The sequence below is a fragment of the Bos grunniens genome, chromosome 6, assembly GCF_055505025.1.
Source record: "Bos grunniens cultivar Pamir isolate PY7600 chromosome 6, Bosgru_T2T1.0, whole genome shotgun sequence".
Lineage (NCBI taxonomy): Eukaryota > Metazoa > Chordata > Mammalia > Artiodactyla > Bovidae > Bos > Bos grunniens.
The window spans coordinates 85,282,643-85,302,119 of NC_141170.1; the positions used below are offsets into that span (position 1 = coordinate 85,282,643).

General features: G+C 38.5%; 1 protein-coding gene across 9 annotated transcripts in view; it reads left to right on the plus strand.

Moving 5' to 3' along the window:
* CCSER1 (coiled-coil serine rich protein 1) overlaps positions 1–19,477 on the plus strand; it is a 1,487,998-nt gene that overhangs the window by 1,321,185 nt on the left and 147,336 nt on the right. The window contains exons 11-12 of one of the 9 annotated variants that reach the window (XR_015165660.1): positions 1–148; positions 229–19,477. The exon at positions 229–19,477 is cut by the window's right edge and continues 22,579 nt beyond it. The exons of 7 other annotated variants lie outside the window; for them this stretch is intronic. Coding sequence is in view for 1 of the 2 variants with exons in the window: in XM_086406531.1 (XP_086262657.1) it covers positions 1–3 (3 nt within the window). In the remaining variant the exon portion in view is untranslated. One more of the 9 variants, XM_086406531.1, reaches the window with a different exon arrangement.

Below are 19,477 nucleotides of genomic sequence, written 5' to 3' on the forward strand. Positions count from 1 at the left end.
TGACTGAATAACAATAAGCCACAGAGCCAACATCATGAACGGTGACAGAGCAAGGAGCAAAAGATAAGGAGTGCTGGTCACTTAGAGAAAGAAAGTGGAATAAGTTAGGAAGAGAGAAAGGAGAAAATACCATGTTCTGTGATATGAGGTAAACAACTTCTGGCACTGTAAAATTACATGTAGCCTTAAAAATCAGGACTTTTTAACACTATAATTCTCTGTTTGTAGCCTTAGGAGGTCTTCTAAGCAGGCTTAAGACATCTGAACTCAGGAAAATGAATGGCAGATAGGAAGAGGTGAGAAAGCCTCACCTGATGTCACATGGCAAACAGTGGCTGACAGCACATGTCCCATGTTAAGACGCACCACCCATTTCAGTCCAGCATTCCTTCAAGAGGAAATCTATATATTTCTCTGTGTGTTTGTATGTCCTCTTATATAAAACAAATATAGTGCATATATTAAATGAATATACAGTGCATAAAATAAAGTCCTCTATCCTTTCCACTTGATATTACATTGTAATTATCTTTGTATTCTGGAATGCATTTGACAACATAATTTCACATTTATGATCTATAGTTGTATAAAATATTTTCTTATTGTTAGATACTTGGGTTATTTAAAATTTGGAGCTGTTATATCTGAAGCAGGTATTTATTGTGAAATAGTTTTGTAAATACATAGATTTCTTCTTGGGCTTCCCTGGTAGCTCAGCTGGTAAAGAATCCGCCTGCAATGCAGGAGACCTTGGTTCAATTCCTGGGTTGGGAAGATCTGCTGGAGAAGGGATAGGCTCCCCACTCCAGTATTCTTGGGCTTCCTTGGTGGCTCAGGTGGTAAAGAATCCGCCTGCAATGTGGGAGACCTGGGTTCCATCCCTTGGTTGGGAAGATCCCCTGGAGAAGGGAAGAGCTGCCCGTTCCAATATTCTGCCTGGAGAATTTCATGTATAGTCCATGGGGTCGCAAAGAGTTGGACACAACTGAGCGACTTTCACTTTCTTTTCTTTCAGATTTCTTCTTGAATTCAGTTTCACTTTTTTCTTGATTCAGTTCAATTAAAATTGTGCATGGACATGAATATTGCATGGAGCAAATGGCTCTAACTCTTAAGCTGAGGAAAACTGGACTGAAATGGGTGGTGTGTCTTTAGCATGGGCCATATGCTTTCAGCCACTGTTTGCCATGTGACACCGGGGACTTTCTCACCTCTTCCTATCTGCCATTCATTTTCCTGAGTTCAGATGTTTTAAGCCTGCTTTGAGGACCTCATAAGGTTACAGAGAATTATAGAGTGTTAAGATGTCCCATGAGTTTTAAGACTACATATAATTTTACAGTGCAAAAACTTTTGATATGACAACCTCATATAGTAGAACGTGGTATTTTCTCCTTTCACTCTTCTAACTTATTCCTCTTCCCTTCTCTAAGTGACTAGTGCTCCTTGTCTCTTGCCCATCACTCTGTCGCCCTCAGAGTGTCGGTTCTGTCACGTATTGTTGTTGTTCGGTCGCTTAGTCATGTCTGACTCTGCAATGCCATGGACTGCTCACACCAGGCTTCCCCATTCTTCACTGTCTCCTGGTGTTTGCACAAACTCCTGTCCAAACCCTGCTATTTCCCCTTTATTGGTGGTTCAGATGGCCTCACTAATGTGAAGCTTCTCCCATCACAGAGTGAATCTCTATTTCTTCTGTGTGCCTGAAGCAATTCTAACAATGTTGCGGAAAACGATGCTGTGCAGGTTTTTGCCAAATTTAAATTTATTGGGCTTCCCTGATGGCTCAGAAGTTAAGAACCCACTTCCCGGAATAAAGATGTGGGTTTGATCTCTGGATAAGGAAGATCCCCTGGAGTAGGAAATGGCAACCCACTCCAGTATTCTTGCCTGGAAAATCCCATGGACAGAGGAACCTGGTGGGTTATAGACCATGGGATCAAGGAGTCAGTCCCGACTTAGCCACTAAACCACCATTGGTATTTTGGTTCAAATTAATGTTTCATATCATGTTAATGCTGTAATTAACTTATTAGTATTAGCAACTTATATTTTTTGTCTTTCATAATTTTTAAATATTATACTCTCTCTAGACTCCTATTCATTTCTAAATATATCAAATTTAGTTCTGTAACTCCAGGGAATTTTATTCAATAAAATATCAAATAACTAAAATTAAATTAAATGGCTCAAATGGATTAAAACACATTTATCAAGAACAACCAAATACACATTTGGAATGATTTATTTAACCTACAGATGTAGTTCCAAATTAATTTTAATTTACTCAATGTGCTATCTTTGATAGATAGAGTTTCATATTTGGTGTCAAATAATTTTCCCTATTTTCCTGTAATTTTCATACATGCCCACAAGAAAATTGAGGTACATGGAAGTATTTTGTGTTTTAGAGTAATAATAAAGCTTATAATGATGGTGACAAAAAGTTGCAGTCATGTGAATGAACATTTTTAATGTTTGTTCAGTTCTGTCTCTCAATCATGTCTGACTGTTTGCAACCCCATGGACTGCAGCATGCCAGACTTCCCTGTCCATCACCAACTCCCGGAGCTTTCTCAAATTCTTGTCCATCGAGTTGGTAATGTATTCCAACCATCTCATCCTCTGTCATCCCCTGCTCCTCCTGCCTTCAATCTTTCCGAGAACCAGGGACACTTCCAGTGAATCAGTTCTTCACATCAGGTGGCCAGTATTGGAGCTTCAGTTTCAGCATCAGTCCTTCCAATGAATATTCAGGATTGATTTCCTTTAGGATGACTGGTTTGATCTCCTTGCAGTCAAGGGGACTCTCAAGAGTCTTCTCCAACTCCACAGTTCAAAAGCATCAGTTCTTCAGCACTCAGCATTCTTTATGGTCCAACTCTCACATCTGTACATGACTACTGGGAAAACGATAGCTTTAACTATTCAGAACTTTGTTGGCAAAGTAATGTCTCTGCTTTTTAATATGCTGTCCAGGTGTGTCATAGCTTTTCTTCCAAGAGCAAGCGTCTTTTAATTTCCTGGCTGCAGTCACCATCTGCACTTATTTTGGAGCCCCTAAAAATAAAGTCTGTCACTGTTTCCACTGTTTCCCCATCTATTTGTCATGAAGTAATGGGATAGGTCCGTCTAGTCAAGGCTACGGTTTTTCCAGTGGTTATGTATGGATGTGAGAGTTGGACTGTGAAGAAAGCTGAGTGCCAAAGAATTGATGCTTTTGAACTGTGGTGTTGGAGAAGACTCTTGAGAGTCCCTTGGACTGCAAGGAGATCCAATCGGTCCATCATAAAGGAGACCAGTCCTGGGTGTTCATTGGAAGGAAGGATGCTGAGGCTGAAACTCCAATACTATGGCCACCTCATGTGAAGAGTTGACTCATTGGAAAAGACCCTGATGCTGGGAGGGATTGGGGGCATGAGGAGAAGGGGATGACAGAGGATGATATGGCTAGATGGCATCACTGACTCAATGGACATGAGTTTGGGTGAACTCTGGGAGTTGGTGATGGACAGGAAGGCCTGGCGTGCTGCAATTCATAGGGTCGCAAAGAGTCGGACACGACTGAGTGACTGAACTGAACTGAACTGAATGGAATAAGAAACCATGATCTCAGTTTTTTGAATGTTGACTTTTAAGCGAACTTTTTCACTCTCTTCTTTCATTTTCATCAAGACACTCTTTAGTTCCTCTTCATTTTCTGCCATAAAGGGGTTGTCATCTTCGTATCTGAGGTTATTAATATTTCCCCTGGCAAAGCTGATTCCAGCTTGTGCTTTATCCAGCTCAGCATTTTTCATGATGGACTCTGCATATAAGTTAAATAAGCAGGGTGACAATATACAGCCTTGATGTACTCCTTTCCCAGTTTTGAACAAGTCTGTTGTTCCATGCCCAGTTCTAACTGTTGGTTCTTGACCTGCACTCAGGTTTCTCAGAAAGCAGGTAAGGTGGTCTGCTGTTCCCATCTCTTTAAGAATTTACACGGTTTGTTTTGATCCACACATTCAAAGGCTTTAGCATAGTCAATGAAGAAGAAATAGGTGTTATCCTGGAATTCTCTTGCTTTTTCAGTGATCCCTATGATCTTGGCAATTTGATCTCTGGTTCCTCTGCCTTTTCTGAATTTGGCTTGAACATATGGAATTTTTTGGTTCACATACTATTGAAGCCTTGACTGGAGAATTTTGAGCATTACTTTGATAATGTGTGGGTGAAATCGTGGGATAGTTTGAGCATTCTTTGGCATTGCATTTCTTTGGGACTGGGATAAAAACTAACCTTTTCCAGTGCTGTGGCCACTGCTGAGTTTTCCAAATTTCCTGGCATATGGAGTGCAGCACTTTAACAACATCAACTTTTAGGATTTGAAATAGCTCAACTGGAATTTCATCACCTCCACTACCTTTGTTCATAGTGATGCTTCCTAAGGCCCACTTGACTTTGTATTCCAGGATATCTGACTCTAGGTGAGTGATAACACTGTTGTGGTTATCTGGATCATGAAGATCTTTTTTGTACAGTTCTTCTGTGTATTCTTGCCACCTGTTTTTAATATCTTCTGCTTCTGTTATGTCCATACCATTTCTGTCCTTTATTGTGCCCATCTTTGCATGAAATGTTCCCTTGGTATCTCTAATTTTCTTGAAGAGATCTCTAGTCTTTCCTATTTTATTGTTTTCCTCTTTTTCTTTGCGTTGATCGCTTAGGAAGTCTTTCTTATGTCTCCTTGCTGTTCTTTGGAACTCTGCTTTCAGATGGATATATCTTTCTTTTTCTCCTTTACCTTTGCTTCTCTTCTTTTCTCAGCTATTTGAAAGCCTCCTGAGACAACCATTTTGCCTTTTACATTTCTTTTTCTTGGGAACAGTTTTGATTACTTCCTTCTGCACAATGTTACAAGCCTCTTTCCATAGTTGAATTACTGTGACATTGATTGGTTTGTCTTGGAAACAAACAGAGATCATGTTGTCGTTTTTGAGATTGCATTCAAGTACTGCATTTTGAACTCTTTTGTTGACAGTGAGGGCTACTCCATTTCTTCTAAGGGATTCTTGCCCACAGTAGTAGGTGTAATGGTCTGAATTAAATCTGAATTAATTTAATTCATTCCAGTCCATTTTAGTTCACTGATTCCTAAAATGTTGAAGTTCACTCTTGCCATCTCCTGTTTGATCGTTTCCAATTTACCTTGATAAAGGACCTAACATTCCAGGTCCATATGCAATATTGTTCTTTACAGCATCAGACTTTACTGCCATCACCAGTCACATCCACAACTGGGGGTTGTTTTTGCTTTGGCTCTATCTCTTCATTCTTTCTGGAGTTATTTCTCCACTCCTCCTCAGTAGCATATTGAGCACATACTAACCTGGAGAGTTCATCTTTCAGTGCCATATCTTTTTCTCTTTTCATATTTGGATTTTCAAGGCAAGAATACTAAAGTGGTTTGCCATTCCCTTCTCCAGTAGACCACACTTTGTCAGAACTCTCCACCATGTCCCTTTCATTTTTGTGGGCCTACATGAACTGACTCCTAGTTTCATTGAGTTAGAGAAGGCTGTGATCCATGTGATCAGTTTGGCCAGTTTTCTGTGATTGTGATTTATGATGTACCAGGCACAATATTAAGTGGTTCATTCATTTATTCATTCAATACATGTTTATGGACCATATACTGTTTAAAGTGCCATTGTAAGGACTGAGAATACAATAGTGGAAAAAAACTGGATGCAGTTACCACCCTTGTGAGGCTTGCATTCTGGAGAGAAAGACAACAACAAAATTAAAAGTGAAAGTACAGAATTACAGGCAGTAATAAGACCTATAACAAAAAATTAAAAGGAATAAGGAGAATAGAGTAGTGATGGTTTACTGTTTTATGTAAGGGAAGGGCTTGATAATGTGACATGAGACTTGTTGGATGGGAAGGAATGGGCTGTACAGATATTTGGGGAAAGATTGTTCCAGGGGAAAAAAATAACAAAAATCCTGAAAAGACAACAGACTTTGAGTTATATAACTTATTTTTGACACTGACAAAGAGAGTAATATGTTTAGCAAAGATTTTGTTTCCGGGTTTTACTAGTTCCAAAGCTGAGGTACATTAATTTTTCTACATTTTCTAGTATTGAATCTACATGTTTAATAACCTTATTTTTACACGTCACCTTCCTGTGAGACTGCTCCCAGCACACAGTGAGCCACTCCCTCCTTTGTGCCCTGGAGCATATTTAGTCGTATTTTTTAAAACAGCAGTCTACTAATGAGTGTAGGTCTCTGGTATAGTTTATACTGAGGAAAAATGGGAAAAGTAGTGGCTACTGAAATCACAAGTTGACATGTAATTTTGAAAGAAAAAGTTCCAAAGGTGAAATCCAGATGGGTCTCAGTCATGAAGCATCACTAGGCATTTAATGTGAAATGTATCATTTCATTTTTCAGTGATCATCTTACTCTGTTTCCAATAAATGAAAATTACATGTTTATTTATGTAATTGTAAGCATTTTAGAGAGACTGAAAAAAGACTAACATTTTAACATGGTTAGAATTTTATCAACTGTTACAAGGATTAGGTTATATTTTGGAAAGAGAATTATTTGGTTATTATTAAACTAAAAAAGAAGCACATAAGAAGAACCTTAATATTCTTAGACCTTCTTCATTTTGCAAAGTTGTAAAAAACAGAGTTCCCAAAATGCAGGGTTACACATAGAAAGCATGAGCTAACTTTTTTATTTTCTTTTACTTTGTTTTATGTTTCCACTGACCAGGCAATTCCTAATTTGCAGATGCGGTTTATTCAGTTGCCACATAACTGTGTTGAAACTTGACATTGCAAAGAGCAAGTCAAATGCTGAAATGCAAAATATCAGTAGCTGGATGATGTTTAATATTTTTATACAAGTTCACTATGCAGTCTAAGGGAAGAATTGGCTCATTTCCTGGTCATACTAGGGAGAAACTCTTCCTATCACAGAGGTTCTTCATTTCTTCCTGATAAATAGAATAAAGTAGATTTCACAGAAAGTTTTATTTAAATACAGACTGAAATATTATTCATAGTAAAAATAATCAGGTTGCATAGAAAATTATTTAATCAGACATCTATGTATAAACCCTCAGGAAAGACACCTATTTTTCATTCATGATGGAGTATTGTTGTTCAGTTACTCAGTTGTGTCCAGCTCTGTGACCTTGGACTGCAGCACTACTGGCTTCCCTGTCCTTCACCATCTCCCAGGGATTGCTCAAACTCATGTACATTGAGTCGGTGATGCCATCCAACCATCTCATCCTCTGTTGGTCTCCTTCTCCTCCCGCCATCAATCTTTCCCAGCATCAGTTTATTTTCTAATGAGTCAGCTCTTCACTTAAGGTGGCCAGAGTATTGGAGCTTCAGCTTTAACATCAGTCTTTCCAATGAATATTCATGATTTCTTTCCTTTAGGATTGACTAGTTGATCTCCTTTCAGTCCAAGGGACTTTCAAGAGTTTTCTCCAACACCACAGTTCAAAAGCATCAATTCTTCAGTACTCAGCCTACTTTATGGTCCAACTCTCACTTCTATACGTAACTACTAGAAAAACCATAGCTTTTACTATACGAATCTTTGTTGGCAAAGTAATTTCTCTGGTTTTTAATATGCTGTGTAGGTTGGTCATAGCTTTCCTTCCGAGAAGCAAGAGTCTTTTGATTTCCTGGCTGCAGTCACCATCTGCAGTGATTTTGGAGCCAAAAATATAATCTGCCACTGTTTCCATTGTTTCCCCATCTATTTGCCATGAAATGATGGGGCCAGATGCCATGATCTTTGTTTTTTGTATGTTGAGTTTTAAGCCAGCTTTTCCCTCTCCTCTTTCACTTTCATCAAGAGGCTTTTTAGTTCTTCTTCACTTTCTGCCATAAGGGTGGTGTCATCTGCATATCTGAAGTTCTTGATATTTCTCCCAGCAATCTTGATTCCAGCTTGTGCTTCATCCAGCCCAGCATTTCACATGATGCACTCTACATATAAGTTAAATAAGCAGGATCACAATATACAACCTTGACATACTCCTTTCCCAATTTGGAAATAGTCCATTGTTCCATGTCTGGTTCTAATTGTTGATTCTTGACCTGCATACAGGTTTCTTAGAAGGTAGGAAAGGTGGTCTGGTATTCCCATTCCTTTAAGAATTTTCCACAGTTTGTTGTGATCCACACAGTGAAAGGCTTTAGTGTAGTTAATGAAGCAGAAGTAGGTTTTTTTTTTGGAATTCTCTTGCTTTTTTCTATGATCCAATGGATGTTGGCAATTTGGTCTCTGGGTCCTCTGCCTTTCTAAATCCAGCTTGAACTTTTGGAAGTTCTCCATTCATGAACTTTGGCAGCCTAGCTTGGAGCATTACTTTGCTAGCATGTGAAATGAGTGCAATTGTTGGAAAGTTCAAGCAATCTTTGGCATAGCTTTACCTTTCTTTGAGATTGGGATGAAACTGATCTTTTCTAGTCCTTTGGCCACTTCTCAGTTTTCCAAATTTGCTGGCATATTGAGTGCAACATTTTCAAAGTATCATCTTTTAGGATTTAAAATAGCTTATCTAGAATTCCATCCCCTCCACTAGCTTTGTTTGTAGTGATGCTTCCTACATCCCACTTGACTTTACACTCCAGGATATCTGGTGGTAGGTGAGTGATAACATCATCATGGTTATCTGGGTCATTAAGATATTTTTTGTATAGTTCTGTGTATTCTTGCCACCTCTTCTTAATATCTTCTGCTTTAGGTACATAACATTTCTGTCCTTTATTCTGCCCAGCAGTATGAACAGGCATGATGGAGTAACAGGGATCAAATTTATTTTGTTTCCTTAACCAGCTAAAAATCTGGATTAAATATGCAAAACAACAGCTTTTAAACATTTGACAACAGACTTCACAGTACAGGGATCCCTAACTTATATGCAGAGTACGTCATGAGAAACGCTGGGCTGGAAGAAGCACAAGCTGGAATCAAGATTGCTGGGAGAAATATCAAGAACCTCAGATATGCAGATGACACCACCCTTATGGCAGAAAGTGAAGAGGAACTAAAAAGCCTCTTGATGAAAGTGAAAGTGGAGAGTGAAATGTTGGCTTAAAGCTCAACACTCATAATATTAAGATCATGGCATCTGGTCCTATCACTTCATGGGAAATAGATGGGGAAACAGAAACAGTGTCAGACTTAATTTTTTGGGGGGCTCCAAAATCACTGCAGATGGTGACTGCAGCCATGAAATTAAAAGATGCCTACTCCTTGGAAGGAAAGTTATGACCAACCTAGAAAAGCAGAGACATTACTTTGCCAACAAAGGTCTGTCTAGTCAAGGCTATGGTTTTTCCAGTAGTCATGTATGGATGTGAGAGTTGGACTGTGAAGAAAGCTGAGTGCCAAAGAATTGATGCTTTTGGACTGTGGTGTTGGAGAAGACTCTTGAGAGTCCCTTGGACTACAAGGAGGTCCAGTCCATTCTAAAGATCAGCCCTGGGATTTCTTTGGAAGGAATGATGCTAAAGCTGAAACTCCAGTACTTTGGCCACCTCATGTGAAGAGTTGACTCATTGGAAAAGACTCTGATGCTGGGAGGGATTGGGGGCAGGAGGAGAAGGGGACGACAGAGGATGAGATGGCTGGATGGCATCACTAACTTGATGGACGTGAATTTGAGTTAACTCCGGGAGTTGGTGATGGACAGTGGGCCTGGCGTGCTGCGATTCATGGGGTCGCAAAGAGTCGGACATGACTGAGCAACTGAACTGAACTGATCTGAAGTGAGGAGAAACGAATGAGTTAAGCTCTATGTTGCCTCCAGCTTATTGTGTGCTGTTACAGGCTGAAATGCAGAGAGGAGGAACCAAACAGAGCTTGGTGGTCTCACTACATCAAGGAGACAGAGTCTTAGGGAGCAGGAGGAGCCGTTTTGTTAGAATCGAGAGGGCAGTGCACTTGAGAGGAGAGAGCAAGCGAATGTGTTGGCAGAAGATTGCACTCATGTCTTCATCTCAGTACAGATCAGAGAATTTCTGTGAGGAAACTACTCAAAGCTAGCTAAAGAACCATTGAAAAAGAATAGATAGAACAATTTACAGATGTCATATAGAGCTAGGAATAATTCACCTCCAAAAGCTGGCTTTTAGTACCTGGGGAAACAGAAAGATACAGCCTCAGAAGTGGAACCAAATTAGATCTACATTAAGGCTGCTATAGTCCTTCCTAACAGAAGGTAAAAGCACGAGAAAAGCACCATCAAGTTGTTTCTAAATAACTAGGTTGGAAGCAACAAGTTTCAAAAATATTTAAAGGATTACCTCTTTAAAAAAAAAAAAAAAAAGAATCTGACACCTAGCAGTATTAAAAAAAAAAAAAAAATCCAGATATGCAAAGCATGAAACCAGGACACACAAATAAGGAGAAAAAAACAATCAATATAAACATATCCAAATGACATGGATAATGAATAAATACACAAAGGCATTAAAGAGTTATTATGTGCTTCAAATAATCAAGAAACCATGAGTTTGATGAAAAATAAGGAGCATATAAAATAGACCCATTTAAAATTTGAAATATGAAAAATATGTTTGAGGAAAAATGTATTGGAGAGGATCAAGAGCAAATTGGACAATAGTTCAATTCAGTTCAGTTGCTCAGTCCTGTCTGACTCTGCGACCCCATGAACTGTAGCGTGCCAGGCCTCCCTGTCCATCACCAACTCCCAGAGTTCACCCAGACCCATGTGCATTGAGTCAGTGATGTCATCCAACCATCTCATCCTCTGTCATCCCCTTCTCCTCATGCCCTAAATCTTTCCAGCATCAGGGTCTTTTCAAATGTATCAGCTCTTCACATCAGGTGGCCAATGTATTGGAGTTTCAGCTTCAACATCAGTCCTACAAATGAACACCCAGGACTGATCTCCTTTAGGATGGACTGGCTGGATCTCCTTGCAGTCCAAGGGACTCTCAAGAGTCTTCTCCAACACCACAGTTGAAAAGCATTAATTCTTTGGTGCTCAGCTTTCTTCACAGTCCAACTCTCACATCCATACATGACCACTGGAAAAACCATAGCCTTGACTAGACGGACCTCTCTTGGCAAAGTAATGTCTCTGCTTTTTAATATGCTGTCTAGGTTGGTCATAGCTTTCATTCCAAAGAGTAAGCGTCTTTTAATTTCATGGCTGCAATCACCATCTGCAGTTATTTCGGAGCCCAAAAAATAAAGTCTGACACTGTTTCCACTATTTCCCCATCTATTTCCCAGGAAATGATGGGACCATATGCCATGATCTTCATTTTTGTATTTTGAGTTTTAAGCCAACTTTTTCACTCTCCACTTCCACTTTCATCAGGAGGCTTTTTAGTTCCTCTTCACTTTCTGCCATAAGGGTGGTGTCATCTGCATATCTGAGGTTATTGATATTTCTCCTGGCAGTCTTGATCCCAGCTTGTGTTTCTTCCAGTCCAGCGTTTCTCATGATGTACTCTGCATATAAGTTAAATAAGCAGGGTGACAATATACAGCCTTGACGTACTCCTTTTCCTATTTGGAACCAGTCTGTTGTTCCATGTCCGGTTCTAACTTGCTTCCTGACCTGCATACAGGTTTCTCAAGAGGCAGGTTAGGTGGTCTGTTATTCCCATCTCTTTCAGAATTTTCCACAGTTTATTGTGTTCCACGCAGTCAACGGCTTTGGCATAGTCAATAAAGCAGAAATAGATGCTTTTCTGGAACTCTTGCTTTTTCAATGATCCAGCGAATGTTGGCAGTTTGATCTCTGGTTCCTCTGCCTTTTCTAAAACAGCTTGAACATCTGGAAGTTCATGGTTCATATGTTGCTGAAGCCTGGCTTGGAGAATTTTAAGCATTACTTTACTAGCGTATCCTGCTGCTGCTGCTGCTGCTGCTGCTAAGTCACTTCAGTCATGTCCGACTCTGTGCAACCCCATAGAGGGCAGCCCACCAAGCTACTCAGTCTCCAGGATTCTCCAGGCAAGAACACTGGAGTGGGTTGCCATTTCCTTCTCCAGTGCATGAAAGTGAAAAGTGAAAGTGAAGCCGCTCAGTCATGAGATGAGTGCAATTGTGCGGTAGTTTGAGCATTCTTTGGCATTGCCTTTCTCTGGGATTGGAATGAAAACTGACCTTTTCCAGTCCTGTGGCCACTGCTGTGTTTTCCAAATCTGCTGGCATATTAAGTGCAGCACTTTCACAGCATCATCTTTCAGGATTTGAAAGAGCTCAACTGGAATTCCATCACCTCCACTAGCTTTGTTCGTAGTGATGCTTTCTAAGGCCCACTTGACTTCACATTCCAGGATGTCTGGCTCTATGTGAGTGCTCACATCATCGTGATTATCTGGGTCATGAAGATCTTTTCTGTTCAGTTCTTCTGTGTATTCTTGCCACCTTTTCTGAATATCTTCTGCTTCTGTTAAGTCCCTATCATTTCTGTCCTTTATTGAGCCCATCTTTGCATAAAATGTTCCCTTGGTATCTCTTAGTTTCTTGATAAGATCTCTAGTCTTTCCGTTTCTATTGTTTTCCTCTATTTCTTTGCATTGATCCCTGAGGAAGGCTTTCTTATCTCTTCTTGCTATTCTTTGGAACTCTGCATTTAATGTGTATATCTTTCCTTTTCTCCTTTGCTTTTTGCTTCCCTTCTTTTCACAGCTATTTGTAAGGCCGCCTAAGACAGCCATTTTGCATTTTTGCATTTCTTTTTCTTGGGAATGGTCTTGATTCCTGTCTCCTGTACAATGTCATGAACCTCCATCCATAGCTCATCAGGCACTCTACGATCAGATCTAGTCCCTTAAATCTATTTCTCACTTCCACTGTTAGTCATCAGGGATTTGATTTAGGTCATACCTGAATGGTCTAGTGGTTTTCTCCAATTTCTTCAATTCAGTCTGAATTTTGGCAATATTGAGTTTATGATCTGAGCCACAATCAGCTCCTGGTCTTGTTTTTGCTGACTGTATAGAGCTTCTCCATCTTTGGCTGCAGAGAATATAATCAATCTGATTTTGGTGTTGACCATCTGGTGATGTCCATGTGTAGAGTCTTCTCTTGTGTTGTTGGAAAAGGATGTTTGCTATGACCAGTGTATTCTCTTAGCAGAACTCTATTAGCCTTTTCCCTGCTTCATTCTGTACTCCAAGGCCAAATTTGCCTATATCTCCAGGTGTTTCTTGATTTCCTACTTTTGCATTCCAGTCCCCTATAATGCAAAGGAAATCTTTTTTGGATGTTAGTTCTAAAAGTCTTGTAGGTCTTCATAAAACTGTTCAACTTCAGCTTCGTCAGCGTTACTGGTCAGAGCATAGACTTGGATTACCATGATATTGAATGGTTTGCCTTGGAAATGAACAGAGATCATTCTGTCGTTTTTGAGATTGCGTCCAAGTACTGCATTTTGGATGCTTTTGTTGACTATGATGGCTACTCCATTTCTTTTAAGGGATTCCTGCCCACAGTAGTAGAAATAATGGTCATCTGAGTTAAATTCACCCATTCCAGTCCATCTTAGTTCGCTGATTCCTAGAATGTCGATATCCACTCTTGTCATCGCCTGTTTGATCACTTCCAATTTGCCTTGATTCATGGACTTAACATTCCCAGTTCCTATGCAATACTGCTCTTTACAGCATTGGACCTTGCTTCTATTGGACACTAAAGAAGAAGTAATTATAGAATTTTTAAAAATATGTTTTATTTGATTATAATTCATTTGCAATGTTGTGTTAGTTTCTGACTTTTTCTATACGGTTTATTTTTTTCTATATTTTAAAATTTTTTTTTCTGTATGATTTATTACAGGATAATGACTATTGTTCCCTGTGCTATATAGTATTAGTATATATATGATAGTTTGCATCTGTTAAGCCCAAACTCATAATCAGACTCCCCATGCTCCTCCCCCTTGGCAACCACAAGTCTGTTCTCAATGTCTGTGAGTTTGTTTTATAAGTAAGTTGATTTTTGTCATATTTTAGATTCCACATATAACTGACACCATATGGTATTTGTTGTATCTTTCTGATTTACCTCTTTTAATATATAATCTGGAAGTCCATCCATGTTGCTGCAAATGGCATTATTTCATTCCTGAGTAATATCCCATTGTATAAATATACCACATCTTTATCCATTCACCTGTTGACGGGCATTTAGGTTGTTTCCATGTCTTGGCTGTTGTGAATAGTGCTCCTCTGAACACAGGGGTGCATGTATCTTTTTGAATTATAGTTTTGTCTGGATATATGCCCTGGAGTGGGATTGCTAGGTCCTAAGGCAAATCTGGTTTTAGATTTTTGATGAACCTCCATACTATTTTCCCTGGTGGCTGGACCAATTTACATTCCTACCAACAGTGTAGGAGAGTTTCCTTTTCTCCATAATCTCCAGCATTTGTTGTTTGTGAATGTATTAATGATGGCCATTCTGACCAGTGTGAGGTGAGTCCTTATTATATTAGTTTTGACAGGCATTTTTCTAATAAAATAGCAGTGTTGAATATCTTTTCATGTGCTTTTTGGCCATCTGTATGTTTTTTTGTGAAAAGTCGACTTACGTTTTCTGCCTATGTTTTTATTGGGCTGCTTTTTTGTTTTTTTTATATTAAACTGTATGAGCTATTTTTTGGAGATTAAGCCCTTGTCAGCCACATTATTTGCAAATATTTTCTCCTAGTCCATAGGTTGGCTTTTCATTTTGTTTAGGGTTTCATTCACTCCTCAAAAGTGTATAAATTTGATTAGGCCCCATTTGTTAATTTTTGCTTTTATTTCTATTGCCTTGGTAGACTGACCTAAGAAAACATTGGTATGATTACATCAGAGAATATTTTGCCTATGTTCTCCTCTAGGAGTTTCATGGTGTCATGTCTTACATTTAAGTGATTAAGTTCTTTTGATTTTATTTTTGTGTATGGTGTGACAGTATGTTCTAACTTCATTGACTTACATGCAGCTATCCAAATTTCCCAGCACTGCTTATTGAAAAAACTGTCTTTTCCCCATTGTTTATTTGTGCCTATTTTGTCCAAGATTAATTTATCATGGGTGCATAAATTTATTTCTGGCTTCTCTGTTCTATTCCATTGATTAATATGTTGGTTTTGTGCCAATACCATGATGTTTTGATTAGTGTAGCTTTGCAGTATTGTAGTATAAACAGAAGATTTATATTTTTTAGTATAAACAGGTTATACCTTCTGTTTTGTTCTCTTTCCTCAGAATTGCTTTGGAAATTCTGTGAATTTTATGGTTCCATATAAACTTCATATAAATTTCAGGATTATTTGTTCTAACTCTGTGAAAAATATTGTGGGTTATTTGGTATGTGTCACATTAATCTAAGTGCATAGGATATCTTTTCATTTCTTTGAATCATTTTCAGTTTTCTTTATTAATGTTTTATAGTTCTCAGCATATAAGTCTTTTAGCTCCTTGGTCAGGTTTATTCCTGAGTATTTTTTGATGCAATTTTAAAAGGGATTGAACTTTTACTTTCCATTTCTAATATTTCATTGTTAGTGTAAAGAAATGCAACTGATTTCTATATGTTAATCTTGTATACTCCTACCTTGCTGAATTCATTTAATCAGTTCTAGTAGTTTCTGCGTGGATTTTTTAGGGTTTTCTATGTATAGTATCATGTCATTTGCACAAAGTGACAATTTTAGCTTCCCTGTTTTGATTTGAATGACTTTTACTTCTTTTTCTTGTCTGATTGCTGTGACTGGGACTTCCAGTACTGTGTTGAATAGAAGTGGTAAGAGTGGGCATCCTTGTCTTAGTCCAGATTTTAGTGGAAAGGCTTTCAGCTTTTCATCATTGAGTATTTTGTTACCTGTGGCTTTGTCTTAAATAGCCTTTATTATGTTGAAATATGTTCCCTCTATACTCACTTTTGTAAGAGTTTTTATCATCAGTTGATGTTGAATTTTTTCAAATGCCTTCTGTATCTATTGAGATGATCATGTGATTTATGCCTTTCCTTTTGTTAATGTGATGTATCATACTGTTTGATTTGCATATGTTGAACTATTCTTGTGCCCCTGGGATGAATCTGATTTTGTTGTGACATGATCTTTTTTATGTGTTGTTGAATTTGATTTGCTAATATTTTGTTGAGAAGTTTTGCATCCATATTCATCAAAGTTTGGGGCCTGTAATTCTTTTTTGGTAATATCTTTGTCTGGTTATGGTATCAGGGTGACTTCATGACTTTGGAGTGTTCCCTTTCATTCAGTCTTTTGGAAGACTTTGAGAAGGATCAGTATAAGTTCTTCTTTGTAAGTTTGGAAAAATTTCCCAGTGAAGGCATTTGGTTCCAAACTTTTGTTTTTTAATTAAATATTCTCTTTCACTTCTAGAGATAGGTCTGTTCAAGTTATCTATTTATTCTTGATTCAGTTTTAGCATGCATATGTTTCTAGAAACTTAACCATTTCTATGTTGTCCAATTTGTTGCAGATATTTGTTCATGGTATTCTCTTATGGGTTTTCTATATTTCTGTTGTATTAGTTGTTATCTCTCCTCTTTCATTTTTATTTTGTTTATCTGAGTCCTCTCTCTCTTCTTGGTGAGCCTGGTCAGAGATTTGTTAGTTTTGCTCAGATGGCAAAGAATCTGCCTGCAATGCAGGAGACCTGGGTTTGATCCCTGGGTCAGGAAGATCCCCTGGAGAAAGAAATGGCAACCCACTCCAGTTATTCATGCCTGGAGAATTCCATGGACAGAGGAGCCTGGTGGGCTACAGTTCATGGGGTCACAAAGAGTTGGACATGACTGTCTAACACTCAAAGAACCAGCTCTTGTTTTTATTGATTATTTTCCTATTTTTAAAAAAATCTTTATCATTTCCTTCCTTCTACTGATTTTAAGGTTTTTTTGTTCTTCTTTTAATAATTCTTTCAGATGGTAGGTTAGGTGTTTTATCTGAGATTTTTCTTATTTTTGAGAAAGGATGGTATCATTATGAATTTCTCTACAAGAACAGTTTTTGCTGCATCCAATACACAGATTGTGTATGATTGTCAGTTATAGAACTTGAAGATAAAACTTCAGTAGTAAAAACTTTACTTGAAGTACAAAAAGAGTCCCAGTTTAATATTAAGTGTTTGTAGCAAGAACTAGTATTAACAAGAGGTGAACATTTCTGCTCAGCCTAAGTGGAGTGGTCTAGTGTGATTCAAAGAAATCCTCTGATTGGACCAATATCCATCCCTTAGTTGAGTTCCTAAGGCTTTCTTACCAATTCTCCTAGTAAGAATTTGCATCAGAATACTCTATATACTGGAGAAGGCAATGGCACCCCACTCCAGTACTCTTGCCTGGAAAATCCCATGGATGGAGGAGCCTGGTAGGCTGCAGTCCATGGGGTCGCTAAGGGTCGGACACGACTGAGCGACTTCACTTTCACTTTCCACTTTCATGCATCGGAGAAGGAAATGGCAACCCACTCCAGTGTTCTTGCCTGGAGAATCCCAGGGACCGGGGAGCTTGGTGGGCTTCCGTCTATGGGGTCGCACAGAGTCGGACACGACTGAAGCGACTTAGCAGCAGTGGCAGCAGCAACTCTATGTACTATGAATTATGGATAATTGGTATTTAGATCTCATTATGGAATGTATGCCTAGATGTTCTCAACAAATCCTGGAAAGTAGCTTCTGTGATAGAAGTCCCAGAATAGTGACCCCAAACTGACACATAGTATCCTTTCTTTGGTCAACAGAATTAAAGTAAAATTTGCCTTCAGCTAAGACATGTCTTCATATTGCTATAGATTCCATGAAACCCAGCCTCTAAAATAATTTGAACTTGTGACTCCAGCCTTTTGAAGGTGTTTTACAGGGTTCCCTGAACTGCTTGTAGTCCACTTGAGTATAAGAAACAAAGGTAGAAAGCAGATACGCATTTCCTTCTATGTAAATTTACATTAGTTAGTGTTATTCCATTGGTCATGTCCGATTCTCTGCAACCCCATGAACTGTAGCCCACCAGGCTCCTCTGTCCATGGAATTATTATTCTCCAGGCCAGAATACTGGAGTAGGTAGCCATTCCTTTTTCCAGGAGACCTTCCCAACCCAGGGATTGAACCCAGGTCTCCTGTATTGGCAGGTGTATTCTTTTACCAGCTGAGCTGACAGGGATGCCTGCAGTGGACACACTACACATTAACTCTGCAGTACCAGAAATACTAAAATATATTCATATAGCTGTTCATAGTCATATGAAGTACATATGTCAAACATTAAATCTTGATATATATGTTTCCTCTTTAAAAATAATTCTAGAAATGATGCAACCCTAATGACAACAAAGAAAGAGTAATAACTGCAAGTTGTTTTCCAAAATGTGCAAGGGGACTATTGAAGCTAAACCTAAGGAATACAATACAAATGTCTTAAAACAATTGGATGAATTTCTTCATTATTCAGTCACAGCAGGCTCTGTGTTTGACCTGCAAAGCTAATAAAGACTGGAGCCCTCACTTTCTTCTTGATAAGCACTGTTGAGCTCTTTGGTTGCAGTTCAAGCTGGAGAGCATTCCTAATAAGATTTTTATCTAGCTCATTTTCTTACAAATGAAAGCTCTCCCTTGCCTTGTCCTTAGTTATGGAAAATAAGATCACTAACCTCACATATTGATGAATGCAATAAAGATTTAATTGTTCAAATAATCTTCCAGCCTTCACATATCAAATGCTCTTTACACTGAATTTAAGCAACCTTTGCATTAGTCTCCCTTAGATGAAGTTACCTCATTTCATTACCTGTCACTTCACTGGATTTTAGAATTAATAATCTATTTAACTAAAGAAATGTGTTTAAAAGAGTAAGGGATTTGAGCCAAGTGTGCATTGTAATTTCTACATGGTCATTTGAGCATTTAGAATTCTGTGTGATAATATTTCAAAACAATTCTGCAAATTCAAAAAATAAATGCATCTGTACTTCCTAGCACAGGAGATTTTATGCCTTTCCCTGGTAAAATTAGTGTTCTGCAAATTAGCAGAGCCAGAAACAAGTTCCCAATCAATCCGATAACACTGTCTACTTGAGAAAGTGATCAAGTTCATTTACAGGCAGTTTTTTTTTGTTCCATTTCACTTTATGTTTTACTTTCCTCCAGGTCATTTGTATGTCAGGACACAGAAAATCTCTCAAGACTGCTTCTTGTGAAATCGAGTGGCCCTTTTTATTTCCTTGTTACAAGTGTTTACTTTTTCTAGAGCACGTCTTTTCTCCTAAAGAAAATTTTAGATCCGTTTAAGTGTCTTTGCACCTTTCTCTGCCTAGATTATTGACTTTTAAACCTAAGCATTTGGAGAGTACAAATTCAATGATGTATGCTAAGATTTCCATCTATTTTAGACAAATGGCATCCACCACTTCACCTTTGCCTACCTGCTCAGTGCTATCATCCAAAGAACCCAA